The sequence below is a fragment of the Zeus faber genome (genome assembly GCF_960531495.2).
Source record: "Zeus faber genome assembly, chromosome: 17".
Classification (NCBI taxonomy): Eukaryota; Metazoa; Chordata; class Actinopteri; order Zeiformes; family Zeidae; genus Zeus; species Zeus faber.
Genome location: NC_137204.1, coordinates 21,077,517 through 21,090,463, shown reverse-complemented (window position 1 = coordinate 21,090,463; position 12,947 = coordinate 21,077,517). Strand labels below are relative to the sequence as shown.

The following is a 12,947-nucleotide window of genomic DNA, read 5'->3' as shown; positions in this document are numbered from 1 at the left end:
AAATAAATAAAAAAGCCCCTCTTATCCTCCGCCGTTCTCCTCCTATAAAGCATCGCGCACGTCAAACCTCTCCCGTGGGCGCGGGACAAATCCCCCGGCCCGAGCGTTCACCAAGGAGAACAAAATGTGAAACATGAAACAAAAGCAGATCGACTTTTAGCTTCGGAGCCTTCTCTCATTTCCACTTGTCAGTTTTCTCCTGGAGTACCCCCTCCTCCCCCCTCTTCCTCCTCCCGCCAGGGGGAATGAAATGGCAGTGAGATTAAAGGAATTTATTTGTGTGTGTATTGAATTAATTCATGGGGTCCCATTTCTTTCCCTTTGTCAAATTCATCCGGAATGCAGGCCTTACATCCCCTCCCTCCCTCCCTCGCTCCCCGGCTCCCTTTGAGTGTGGGGTGATAAATTCAGCCCGTACCTATGTTTGATTGTTCTCAGCATCAAATTCATCAACGTCCCCCACCTCTCCCGCCACCACTCCGGCGGTTACAGAAAAGCCAGAGCGGAATGCCCTGGAAATGTGGAAACGGCCAGGCATGTTCTGGTTAATATGTCGGCGGGGGGAAGAGAAATTACACTGAAGTTTCACATCAAACAGAGGACGGAGCGGTTCAAAGCGGGGAACGGGGCGGGCCGAAAGGAATGGGTGCGCGTGTGTGCGTGTGTGTGTGTGAGAGCAGAAAGGTTTGAAACCGCCGCCCAGCAAAACCAAACAAACAAATGCACGAATAACAATGTGGTGTGACGATGCGAGAGCCATTTTTATACATGGATACTCAGACGCACGCATACATAAATACCCTCATAATACACACACGCACAGTCATATACACATATGCAGCAGAAAAAACACCTCTCTTTTCTTCTGATCTCAGTGTGTTAATTAGTCGACTGTGTGATCTGCAGCCTCTGGTGGTGGTGGTGGTGGTGTGTTCCGTCGGCGCTTCCCAGGCCCCCGCTAATGAATGAACGGAAAACAATGGCGGGGTCTCTTGAGCAATCGGTAATGGATAGGCATCATTATAACCCTATTAGCTCCCAGCGCTGCCACCGGCTCTCCATCGTGTGGGTCATCATGATGTAGGTAACTGTAGGATACTGGGATATTGTGTGTGTGTGTGTGTGTGTGTGTGTGTGTGTTTTCATCCTTCAGCCTGTGTGTGAGGTCCACAGTCGGACCGGTCGGTGTGTTTGCCAACAGTGATGGGAGGGAGCGACATTGAGCAGAGTGTAGTAGTAGTGGTGGTGGTGGTGGTGGGGGGTGGTGAGGAAGACTGTCTCAGGTAGCCGATGAATGCCGTCATCGGAAGTTTCCCCTCATACATTCCCGTGTTTGCGTCCAAACGGCGAAACGATACACCGCTTGAAAAGGGAAATGGGCATGAGGCGGAGGAAAAGCAGGGCCGGCGGCCTCGCTTGAGAAGGACACGGTGCAACAACGAAAAAAACGAAAAAAAAAAACCAAAAACTCCCTGCTTGTTTATTTTCAGCTGCAATGAGGGAGCGGTGATAGCGGTGATACTCAGCATGTTTCAAGATGGAGAACGAAATGTAAGGAATAGAGTACAATGATAAAGGCCATCCCTAATTAATAATAATAATAATAATAATAATAATAATAATAATAATAATAAAGGCCTGAATTACATGAAGCTTAATACTCACTTTCCAGCCATTGAGAGTGGACTAGTTCATTAGAATTGATTACCACTTAAGTAATTAAAAAAAACAAAAAAAAACTGTTGAGTAAACCTAGCCATTTATTTAGAATAGTGCAGAGTTAATGATTAAAAACTCTATTTTCTTAATGTAACTACTTTCATACAGTCTAACTTTGAATATTCGAATATTATACTGCTGTAGGGTGCGACGAATAAGAGAATATAGAGAAAATACTGCAATCAAATGCGAATCTGACTCAGACCATGCTTTATGTATAAGGATACGGTGGTTCCCGTATTGTGCTCATAAAACTCATAAGAATCCAAACTAAAATCACCTTAATTAGATACCAGCCTCATGTGACGTAGTTGAATTTTTTTTAATTTTTTTGGGGGGGGGGGGGCATTTTTCATGCTGTATTTGATAGTGACAGTGCAGGGAGAAAGGGGAGGCGGGGGAAAAGAGAGAGAGACAAATAGCCACGTGCCAGAATCCAACCCGGCCGCTGCGGTGAGGACTCAGCCTTGCATATGCCGCGCTTCGCCCGGTGAGCCACCCGACGTAGTTGAACTGAGTACCTGTTTCATTTGTCTGATTTTGTTTAAACAAAGCAAGTGAATAAATCAATTGCTAAAAAATAATAAAAGACACATGGTTTTCCTACGTGATCTTCAGTATTTTCCGCATTCGAATCAGCACTGAGCGTCCCCCAAGCGCCCGAGAGGGAGTCCTACGGAAATGCTTTGGCGTCAACTCCGATTCGGAGGTCAGCGTTCAGCGTTGGACCTGCGACGCGCCGGCGTCTACAAGACCGGGACGAGCCGGGAAAGGTGGCACCTGCGCTCAAATCCGTCAAATCAAACTGGGCGGCGCGTCAAGACAGTTCTGCTGTTCCATTTTTAAAGGAACAGAAATAAAGAAAGCGTCCGGGTGGCCGTCAGGCGTCGCCGGGCAGATTGAATCGCAGGGATTTCAGAAAGCGGAGGAATCCGGTTTCCACGTCTCAAACCATCGCGTCCGAATAGAAGTTCTCATCGTTTACGGGGGACGCACCAGACTTGGGTTCATATTTTAGTCTGGGGCCATGATTACCAGAGCATGGCATCGTCTTCAGAGAAGAAGGAAAGTTAAAAATGAGAGAAATAAGAAAAAAGAAAAGCTGTTCCTTCCTAACCTGAGGGTAAGATGAGGTCATTTCCTATTCTGTGACAGCTTGCGCACACACACACACGTGCACACACTCTTAACTAAACCTCTCTGTGTGTCTGTATGCGCGCGCACGCACACTCACACTCACACACACAGAATAACTCATTCACTATTACACACACAGACATGCTCGCACGCGCACACGCACACACACACACACACACACACACACACACACACACACACACACACACACACAGACCCACACAGTCATTGGTGCTATCTGTTCCTAGAACAAAGCACCGTCCAAGTAATCAATCAGCTGGGATGTGAGATAAAGTAAGCGAGGAAAAGGTAGGTTGGGTTTCATCAGCAGATTTAGTTTGGACCTGGCAAACGGTTTGGTTCTGTGAAAAATAGACATGTCTATCTATTCAGTGATTCATGGTTAATCTGGAGCCACAAGAAAGGAAAAGAAGACCATCTGCGCGTGCGTGCGTATGTGTGGGTGTGTGTGTGCGCTTGCGTGCGTGCGTGCGTGCGTGCGTGCGTCCTCCTCACCTCGGGGGAACTCGTCATGTTGACCATTATGAGCTGAGACTTCATTGATATCTGGCCGAGCTGGTTGAGAGGAAACTTCCCGTCTTTGGTGGACACCACGATGTGATCCAGCGCTCCTGAAACACAGTTTAAATATCATCTCGGTCAAATTCCTGACTTCACAGCACAGTTAACATATGAGACGCACTGTTAAAAGGACCGTACCCGTCCCAAATTTAGTTTTTATAAACTGAGTGTACTCGTCGGCACAAACACTGCATTGGTTAAACCAACGGTGCTTCCGACAAAAACGCGTTGCTTTCATTGTCGGCCCAAGCAGGAGGTAAATCCGAGGCAGAATTCGAACTCCGTTCGACACCGGTGAGGTCCTTTGAGGCCTCGTCCATGTTGGGTATGGTGAGGAACACAGGAAACAGTTGGTAGACACGACCAAAGATGACAGTGTAACAGAAATGACACCCGAGCCACGGAACCAATGTGTTGCACTTGCCAGATTGGCCAGGAGGGCAGAGCCACTCGTATACGCCGCGTTGTTTCCCGACTGGTCCCAAGCCTCACCGCGGTCAACAATCATCGAAAACGGGAACACCGGGGTTAATATTAATATTGCACATGTTTAAAATCAACGTTTACCGCGCACCAGAGTAAAAGCGGTGAGAAATGGCGTGGGCGATGCTGGAGACTAGGCGGCTGACGCGCGACTTTCCATGACCTCCGTGCCGACGCCATCGAGCCAAATCCTGTCCTTGCGTTGTATTTTATTTCTTTATCTATCTCTTTCTCTATTTATCTCTCTCCCTTTCTGTCTGTCTCGCTCTCTCTCTCTACCACCCCCCCCCCTCCTCCAACCCCCCCATCTGGCTTACCTCAGAAGCAGTTGTTTCCGTCTTCTCCACCTCTGTCTTACATCACCCCCCTCCCCGCCCCCGTGCACGCACACACACACACACACACACACACACACACACACACACACACACACACACACACACACACACACACACACACACACACACACACACACACACACACACACCATCGCCTGGTGAGGGCCACAGCAGCGTGGTGGACGTGGTGGGGTGAAGGGGAGGTGAGCCAACAGTGTGATTTTCCCCGTGCAATTATTTTGCTCTGTGATTTGAGGGGTAAAGTATACTTTTCGCCGGTCACAGATTTGGGTTTTGCCGAGGAGGGAAGAATACAATGCATTATGCGGGAGAATGAATACCTGTTCACCGAGAGGTCGCGCATCGGCTGTTGAGTGGCACACTGTCTACCCTGCTGCCAGTCACACCGCCTTCCTGTTTGACTTTCCGACGTCGGCGCGCTTGCGGCGGCGGTCGGACGGGCCCGGCCTCCCCCGGCGGCTCGCCGCCGCACCTCTCGTGTGATGGACCAGCCCCCCGAAGCGATTTTGTCTCCGCGTCTGCGCGCGTCGACCTTCTGCCTGTCTACCTACGCTACCTGGGCTGGGACCGTGCGTGCCCACACATCTGTAAACGCTTCGGGGGGGGGGGGGCGACATTTCCAAAAAATCCAAAAAAGGAGAGAAAAAATAAAATAAAATAAAGACAAGGAATTGGCGAGGACAGAAGGGCCTCGGAATCAGGTTCAAAACATCATACAAATATGAGAAAATGTCAAATTACGTCAAAATTCAAGTAGCTCCCGTTGAGTCGCAGATGAGACGCGCAAATTGCGCCCAAAGAGACGTATCCCCCCCCCCCCGCGAAGCCTCCCCAGACACGACTACCGCCGCGTCACGGAGCCGCAGCTAATGCTCGGCTCCGCTTACGGCTGCGGCCGGCGTTTTATCGGGGCGAGAGATAATAACGGGTTAAGGACACGCCGTCGCTCCGCCGTCGACGCCGAAGAGTGGGGAGAGGAGGCTCCGTGCACCGAGTCCATACGATGGCGCGAATTTAGAAACGCGAGGGAAAGGCACTGTAATCAAGCTGCGTGGGGGGGGGGGGGGGGGGGTCTTGTTTTACCTTTGCGTCACCGCTTGTATTATAATGCGAGCGCCGCAGCTATAACAACAAAGGGGAGTACGGTGCAGGCAAGTCTACGGATGTATGGCACGCTCAAAGAGGTTTTCTGTTACACCGAACTGTATCCTAAACTGAACTAACGACTCTCTCACACATGTGTGTGAACAGAGAGTAAAAACGACACAGGTCATTTTATTCTATACCTTCAGATGGGAGCGTTCCTTTGTCTATTCCTTAATGCGTCCCAGTGTGAATGAGGATTTTTTTTTTGGGGGGGGGGAAACGTAGTTTCCAGTGGAAAGGCCACGGGGGGAGCCACGGGAACACGCGATCACAGCCGAAAAAGAGGCGTTTGCCTCTGGCCGGACCGAGGCACCGGGTCACCGCGCTGATCCTTCCTTCGACGTGACCCCGCCACTCCGCCGGCCAAGGTGAGCTTCAGCTCTGCTTGAACCACACATACCAGCGCGCACACACACACACAGGGGAGACATTCACATGCACACATGATTACACACACACACACACACACACACACCCCTTAATGAGAGCCAGATGAGACGATCATGGAACAAACACATACACATACACTCTCGTCTCAGCTTTTTTCTCTCTCTCTCTCTCTCTCTCTCTCTCTCTCTCTCTCTCTCTCTCTCTCTCTCTCTCTCTCTCTCTTCTCTCTCTCTCTCTCTCTTCTCTCTCTCTCTCTCTCTCTCTCTCTCTCTCTCTCTCTCTCTCTCTCTCTCTCTCTCTCTCTCTCTCTCTCTCTCTCTCTGACACATCCAAACGGACAATTGACGTCATTCCATTCCACCATCTCATCTCTCCAGTCGGAGAGATTTCTCCTGTCAGCTCTAAGTCTTGCTGCCTCCCCGGATTACTGTGCAGCTGGACAGAAGAGAGGGGGGGGATGGAGGGATGGAGAGATGAAGGGATGACGGGTAAGGGCACACTAGAAGCCTGGTCGGGGAAGCGGGATACAGGAGGAGTGAGAGGGACGAGGGAAGGGGATGCGGGGTGGGTGGGGGGGGCTGAGGTAAGTAGGCAGGCAAGGTCAGACAGAGAGGAAGGGCAAAGGACGGAAGGAGTACGGAGCGCGAAGGAGAAGGGGATGAGGGGAGGAGGAGGTGAAGCAGGCAGGATAGATACGGAATGCAGAGCGGCACGAGAAGTGGAGATGGGCGCAGCCATGGAAAAAGAACGGAACAGGAAAGGGGGCTGCTGCAAATCTAAGCCGGTGTAAATTTAACCCACGAATACAGGAGTCAATAATTTTGAGAAATTAAAGAATTAAGAAAGACTTGAGAAAACAATAAAGAAAATAACGTCACAGACTGAACTCATTTGCGGGAATGTTTTTTTTTTTTTTTACAATTCAGAATGTTTATCCTCGGGAAGCAGGTGAGGGCTTGGTGAAGGGGGTAATTATTCCTTTTCTTCTTGCATTACATCTCATTTAAAAACCAGAGAAACGGCGAAAACTCAAGAGATTTTAATTAGCATGTAGGTTGCGGTGGCCTCCCCTCGAGGGACTTTCCACTTCACCCCGATCCCTCCCCCCTCCCCCCGAGCCCCCGAGCCCCGAGCGCACATTTGTTCCAGCCCGGCGGCGAGGGGTTGTAACCTGGATGTGGTTGAGGAAAGTGAGGTCAAGGTGAGGTCACGTGGAGCCCTGAGCCCCGGAGGCGCTCCGTGGGGTGGACGCAAAGCGAGGAGGTGGACGCCCGGGCCTCACGCGCAAAAACAAAAAAGTGCACGTTCCAGGGGATTCCTCCGTCCTCAATTTGGTATCCGTTCTGAATAGAAAGCATCGCAGGGAGAAAGCAGCCCCATGTTTTAGAAAAGTCAGCCCAGAAACCCGTGAAAGAATTATTTCCCCTCACCGATCTTCGCAGAATTTGACACCTTTCAGAGGTAACTTGTGTTTGCCACCTTATTTATCGAAAACCATGAAAATGCAAATAGATATACAGCGTTACAACACACACCCGGCTCCACAAAGCTCTCCCGCAGTTCACAATTGAAATTGACCGGTTGGAGCGTATTTTCCGTGTAAATACACCAGATGCTCCGTGGTATCCAGCCTCCATCTCTGCCCCTAAAATAAAAGACGACATTTTCGTCGAATCCTCAGCTGGAACGGGAGCAGGCACGGCGCGGGAAAAAGGGTGCGGCGTTCCGCCCGTTTGTCCGCTCCTGAATAATAAAAAAAAAAACAACCCCAAAAAACGTCTGCGATTGAACCTGGCGTCTCACCGCACGTTTATGTACGCCCCATCGATCCACGTTCAACTGTTTGGCAACATTTTCAAAAACATTACATTTTTATTCAATTAAGTAGCTTATTTCCTTATTTCCGTGGACTGTTATTAAAAAGAAACCTCAATAAAGACGACAAAAAACACAGATGATAGGGCTGACGTTTCCCCCCCCCACCTTCCAATACTTTCTTCCAGTAATTGTGGGTTAAACATCATACATCAGATATATGAGAGACAAGCTTTCCAGACTGAGAAGCAGCATGCGTTTGGATTAGCAGATGTGCACTTTACTATATTCCTCACAAAGTAGATAACCAGGACGAAAACCTTATTAAACCTAAGAGTAGGGGCTCACGTTTGTCTCCCTATGTGTGTGTGTGTGTGTGTGTGTGCGCGTGTGTGTGTGCGTGCGTGCGTGCGTGCGTGTGATTTATCGCGGGCGAACGTGGGCCAAACTTGACTTACGTTACACCCAGATGTTACGGAGGCAATAAAGTGTTAAAAACAAAAACGACGAGGAGCGGAGGGGGAATAAAAATAATTAATTCAATAAAAATAAAAACAAAAAAAGCGAAAACGGGCCGAGCGGCCGGGGGTCCACCTGGCGAGGTTCGGATGCTCAGGTTTCGCGTGAAGTCGTCGTTGAGAGCGCGGAGAACGGCCGCCATGTCCTCCTTCACCTCGTCCAAATTGATGATGTCCTCCACCAGGGCGGAGTTGAGGTTCACTTTGGTCGGCTGGCCCTTCGCTTTGGCTGGGAACAAAATAGCGGAAAGAGAGAGAAATGAAAGGGAAAGAAAGAGACAGACAGACAGACAGACAGACAGACAGACAGACAGACAGACAGACAGACAGACAGACAGACAGAAGAATAATGAATTGATCAGGTCTACTCGTTTTCTTTCGTTTTATTGATTGATTGGCGGTTTCCTCCCATTTGATTAGAAGCAATCGGCTTTCAAAGGGGACAAAGAGGACATATAGAATGTGAAGCGACTCAGTTTGTATTCCGCCTGCACGCATAAAGCTACAGAACCTTTCTTTTTTTCTTTTTTTTTTAATCTCTTAAAATGAAGACTGCAATGATACAAGGGGAGAGCTTCTTTGCGAAGTGCACGGCTTTTTGGAACCTTGGAAGCACTTAGAAATGTCACAACTAGAAAGGTAAGCCCTCCTTCCTCCACGGAACGGGTGGAGGTAGGATTTCAACAGTCGTCCAGCCGCTCCAATATAAAAGGCACTCGTCATTACAAAGAAATGCAGATTCAAAAGAAAATCATGGACGGATATGACTTGCCAAAAAAAAAGGGCTTTCAAAAAAAATAATCCTTAAAAAAAAAAAAAAAAAAAAAAAAAAAAGATGGGTCAATCAACAACTTTCTCCTTTCTTTCCCCCCAGAATTCACATCACACACCATTCATTCTGCTGGTAGTCATTCATCAAAAGCATTTCAGATTTTTTACAGATGATACTCCAATCTACAAAGCACGGGGGATGACTAAGAAGCAGGTTCTATTAAGAGAGAGGGAACGATAGCATGCCGACGCCAGACTCAGAAAAGAAAAGACCTTGTTACGTTTCCACCGACCTTTTGCCTTCTTGGTGGCATAGAGCCGGGCGCAGGCGGCAGAGGGGCTGGGGGTTTGGTGGCTGAGGAAGGGAGACGTGAACCCCGCCGTTCCCATCGCAGGGGTCCCGACCAGCCGCACCATGGACCGGCACAGCGCGGGCCGCAGGAGGCCCAGGTGACTCAAAGCCATGCCTGTAAAAAAAAAAACCCCAAAAAAACCAAAGGGATAGTTAAGCGATAACGGAGAGGAGGCAGGGGAAGACAATCCAAATGGAGAGAGAGATAGAAGCGGCTCGCACTGCTTTTGGAATATACATGCTTAAATAAAAGATTGCACACCATGGGAAACGATGCTTTCATTTATTACTGTGAGCTAAAACAACCTCTACGAAGCAATACCACACATTGACCAGTAGGGGGTGGGCCAACTATTTCTACTAACCTATTACCTTGACAATGATCAGACTCTTGGTCAGAAAAACATGATTTGAAACAAGACAAAACCCTATTTCTGTCATATTTCACAGCACAACAGCATCGTGCAGCCACGCAGATATGAATTCACAAAATATTTATGAAAATATAAATATTATACAAGCCTACAAGTCCATTTCTCATTTAAATGTACATAGGCTGCAATAACATACTGAAATAGAGAAATATATCCAAACATGCATAACAACTTAAGGAATAGTCATAAAAACACACATTATATGAAATATATATCAAAAGGCATTAAAAAAAAATACACAGCTCCCACTCTTCTACTAACCAAGGAGACTCACCATCTCCCACCTTGCCAACCTCACCTTAGCTTGCTGCCATCACTGAACCATGGAACACACACACACACACACACACACACACACACACACACACACACACACACACACACACACACACACACACACACACACACACACACACACACACACACACTTTTGTAAAGCATACACACTGAACCATGCCTTTCACACTCAGTGAGTGTGAACAGCTCGCAGCGCATTAGATCATGAACGACATACTCTGTTTGTTATGGGTTTTACACCTTTTTACCGTATTTGCTTATGACAAGAATGTTGCATTGTGTGTGTGTGTGTGTGTGTGCGCGCCTTGTGTCAGGCAGGTGAACAACACTCACACCTTCCACCAATTCCATGTGTGTGGTTTTCCTTCTCAAGACATAATACAGACAGGCTTCCTGATAAGGATATCTGGACAAGCAGGTCGGTGATAACTTAAGTGTTACATCTCCCGCAGGATACCGCATGAGCCGCCTCTGGATGTGTGCGTAGGCTTCAAAAACCAGCAAGTGTATCATTACTCTTTCATCAAAAACACCCATATCTGACAGATTCTTTTCCAAACAAATGTAAATAAATATCCTTTCCTGCCCCCCTGATTCTTATCAGTTTTCCATGTTGCCTAGAAACAACACCATACAGCTGTGTAAACACAATGGACAGCAGCCTCCAGCAGCTTTATTTGACGGGGACTGACATCGATTACATTAATACTTTTTAGAAATACGTTTGAAAAATGTAAACGGTGACTATGAGCAGACGTAAAGAAATCATTACCTCACTAAAATTCTCAATACAAAACAGGAGACAACTTTTGAACATTTCTTAACACTAAAAAAGTATATCCAATAAAATCAAAGGTCTCGTACGTGTGAGATTGTTCACAATATTTTTCTTTAAGCATAAACGTGTTTTAGGAAGGACAGTCTTCATGGAGGTACAGTTCCTCGATAACTTGAAGGCGGAAAAACCCTGTAGTTTGAACAGGTATTTAACTCACTTCTAAATGAACTATTGTGGAGAACAAAAAAAAAAAAAAAAAAAAAGAGGTGACCATATAACCAGTGCTACGAGTCTAATACAAAACCATCTTGCATATCGGTGATTTCCTGGCAGGCGCCTGTAATAAGTAATATTCCGGGATGAGAAGAGAGCAGGTTAAAAGACGGTGACAGATCTCTTTAGGGAGGAAGCCAAGCAGAGGCAGCGCAGCACAGGTGTTCAGTGGGACACTGTAGCCTCACATCCTGCAGCTTTTAGACACGCCCCTCTTCTGAGGGACAGCTGGGGGCCCCACATTGTGGCTCTTTGGCATTAAGGTTAGGAGGGGGGAGGGAGCAGTGCAGTGAAATATCGGATATGGTTCTCACTGGCCATTCTTGACAAAAAACAACAAAAAACAACAAAACAACTGCCAACTGAGTTTATTTTAATTGAACTGTGTGTGTGTGTGTGTGTGTGTGTGTTATTTTGAAAATGGCAACAGTAAGGTTAAAGTTATTGCTAATAAATAAAACTTAAATAAAGCGACATACGTATATTATGACATTACCGGCTCCAGGTATTAGCTTTGTTTGTTTTTTGTTTTTTTTAACCCAGCTATTGATTTAATAACTTATATTTGTATGTATGTAATAACTTATGATATATTACAATATGCGCAAAAAGTTATGACGTTGTCGGTTCAGAGACGTTCTTACATTGTTGCTAAGTTATGACTTTTATGGCGTTAAGAACGGAAAAAATATTACGTTATTGGCAGTTATTTTATGACATTAACGGCACGTCCAAATAAATAAACATAATAAATCAATGTAAGCTGATCCCTTCTGGAATCGAGCATTGCGACGAATGAAACGGGAGACGCTGCACGGAAGCCTCCGTCAATACAGCGGCGTTTACTATCAGCTGCCTCGTAACGAAGGTCGTTGTGATGGTGCGTGCGTGTCTTTCTTTTTCCTTACTCCTTTTTCACAGGACAACCAAACACACACTCCCTGAGCACATGCGAAGGGGCAGCGCCGCATACGACCATGTTTTCTACGCGCACGGGAAATAGATCCTTTGCACTTACTTTTAACGTCAAACACCCTCACAAACGCACGGCGGGGGACGGGAGCAGGAAAAGCGCAGCGGGCGCCGATGTCGTCATCATTGTGCGACCGCTCCCAAGTAGCGCGTCGTTTTGTCGCTCGGCGATGGTTCCGGGCGGGCGGGCGTGGGGCTTACGTTGGAGAGAAATGGAGAAAACGGCACAAGGGGGGCCACAGCAGAGGCAAACCAAGCGCACCCGTATTCAGCGCCACCGGGGACGCAATCATTATGCGCCGTTGTTTTCGTGGAGCGAAGGCATGCGGAGCGAATGCGAACGGTGGGAAATTCTAAAATATACATTTTACTCTAATAATTAAATCACATATTTAATTATTGGGCGATTTGTAACGTATTTCCATGTTTTAAACTAAAACGCTGTATATGGAAGCTGTCATCGCCCTCTCCCTGATGTTTTCATCATCAGAATCAGAATCAGAATGAGAAATACTTTAATAATCCCAGGGGGGGATTTACTTAATCGTAGGGACGGTGTAATTATTTCCGACAATTATTTAACGTTTTATCGTTCAATCATTCATTGTTTTCGCGACCATTTTGCGGCCGTTATTTGATTTGATGAATTGATTCTCGCTTTGCCGGTGCTTTACCGCGGTACATTGTGGGCAACGGGGTTCTACGGTGCAGTTTTTCCCACACGTTTTCTTGAGCCTTCAATATTTGGATCGTTTTCCCAACACTCTAGACACCAAAGCGCAGACAAAAAAAATAAAAAATGCCAAAAACAACAAAAACTCTACAGACTCCTAGCAAAAGCAAACACTGCGTTCAAAACTGTTTTTTTTTAAAACTCTCTTTCCAAAAGGTTTTATTGCCTCAAAATGACGCGCACACACA

General features: G+C 47.1%; 1 protein-coding gene across 1 annotated transcript in view; it reads right to left on the bottom strand.

Annotated features, from left to right (window-relative positions):
• The window catches only part of mrrf (mitochondrial ribosome recycling factor), a 16,772-nt gene extending 4,629 nt beyond the window's left edge, over nt 1-12,143 (bottom strand). The window contains exons 1-4 of the mRNA XM_080018201.1: nt 12,073-12,143; nt 9,214-9,387; nt 8,226-8,378; nt 3,373-3,488 (exon numbers count right to left, since the gene is read on the bottom strand). Coding sequence (XP_079874327.1) covers nt 3,373-3,488; nt 8,226-8,378; nt 9,214-9,385 — 441 coding nt within the window. The 5' untranslated portion in view covers nt 9,386-9,387; nt 12,073-12,143. The remainder of the gene's footprint in view (nt 1-3,372; nt 3,489-8,225; nt 8,379-9,213; nt 9,388-12,072) is intronic.
• Between the last annotated feature and the right edge of the window lie 804 nt (nt 12,144-12,947).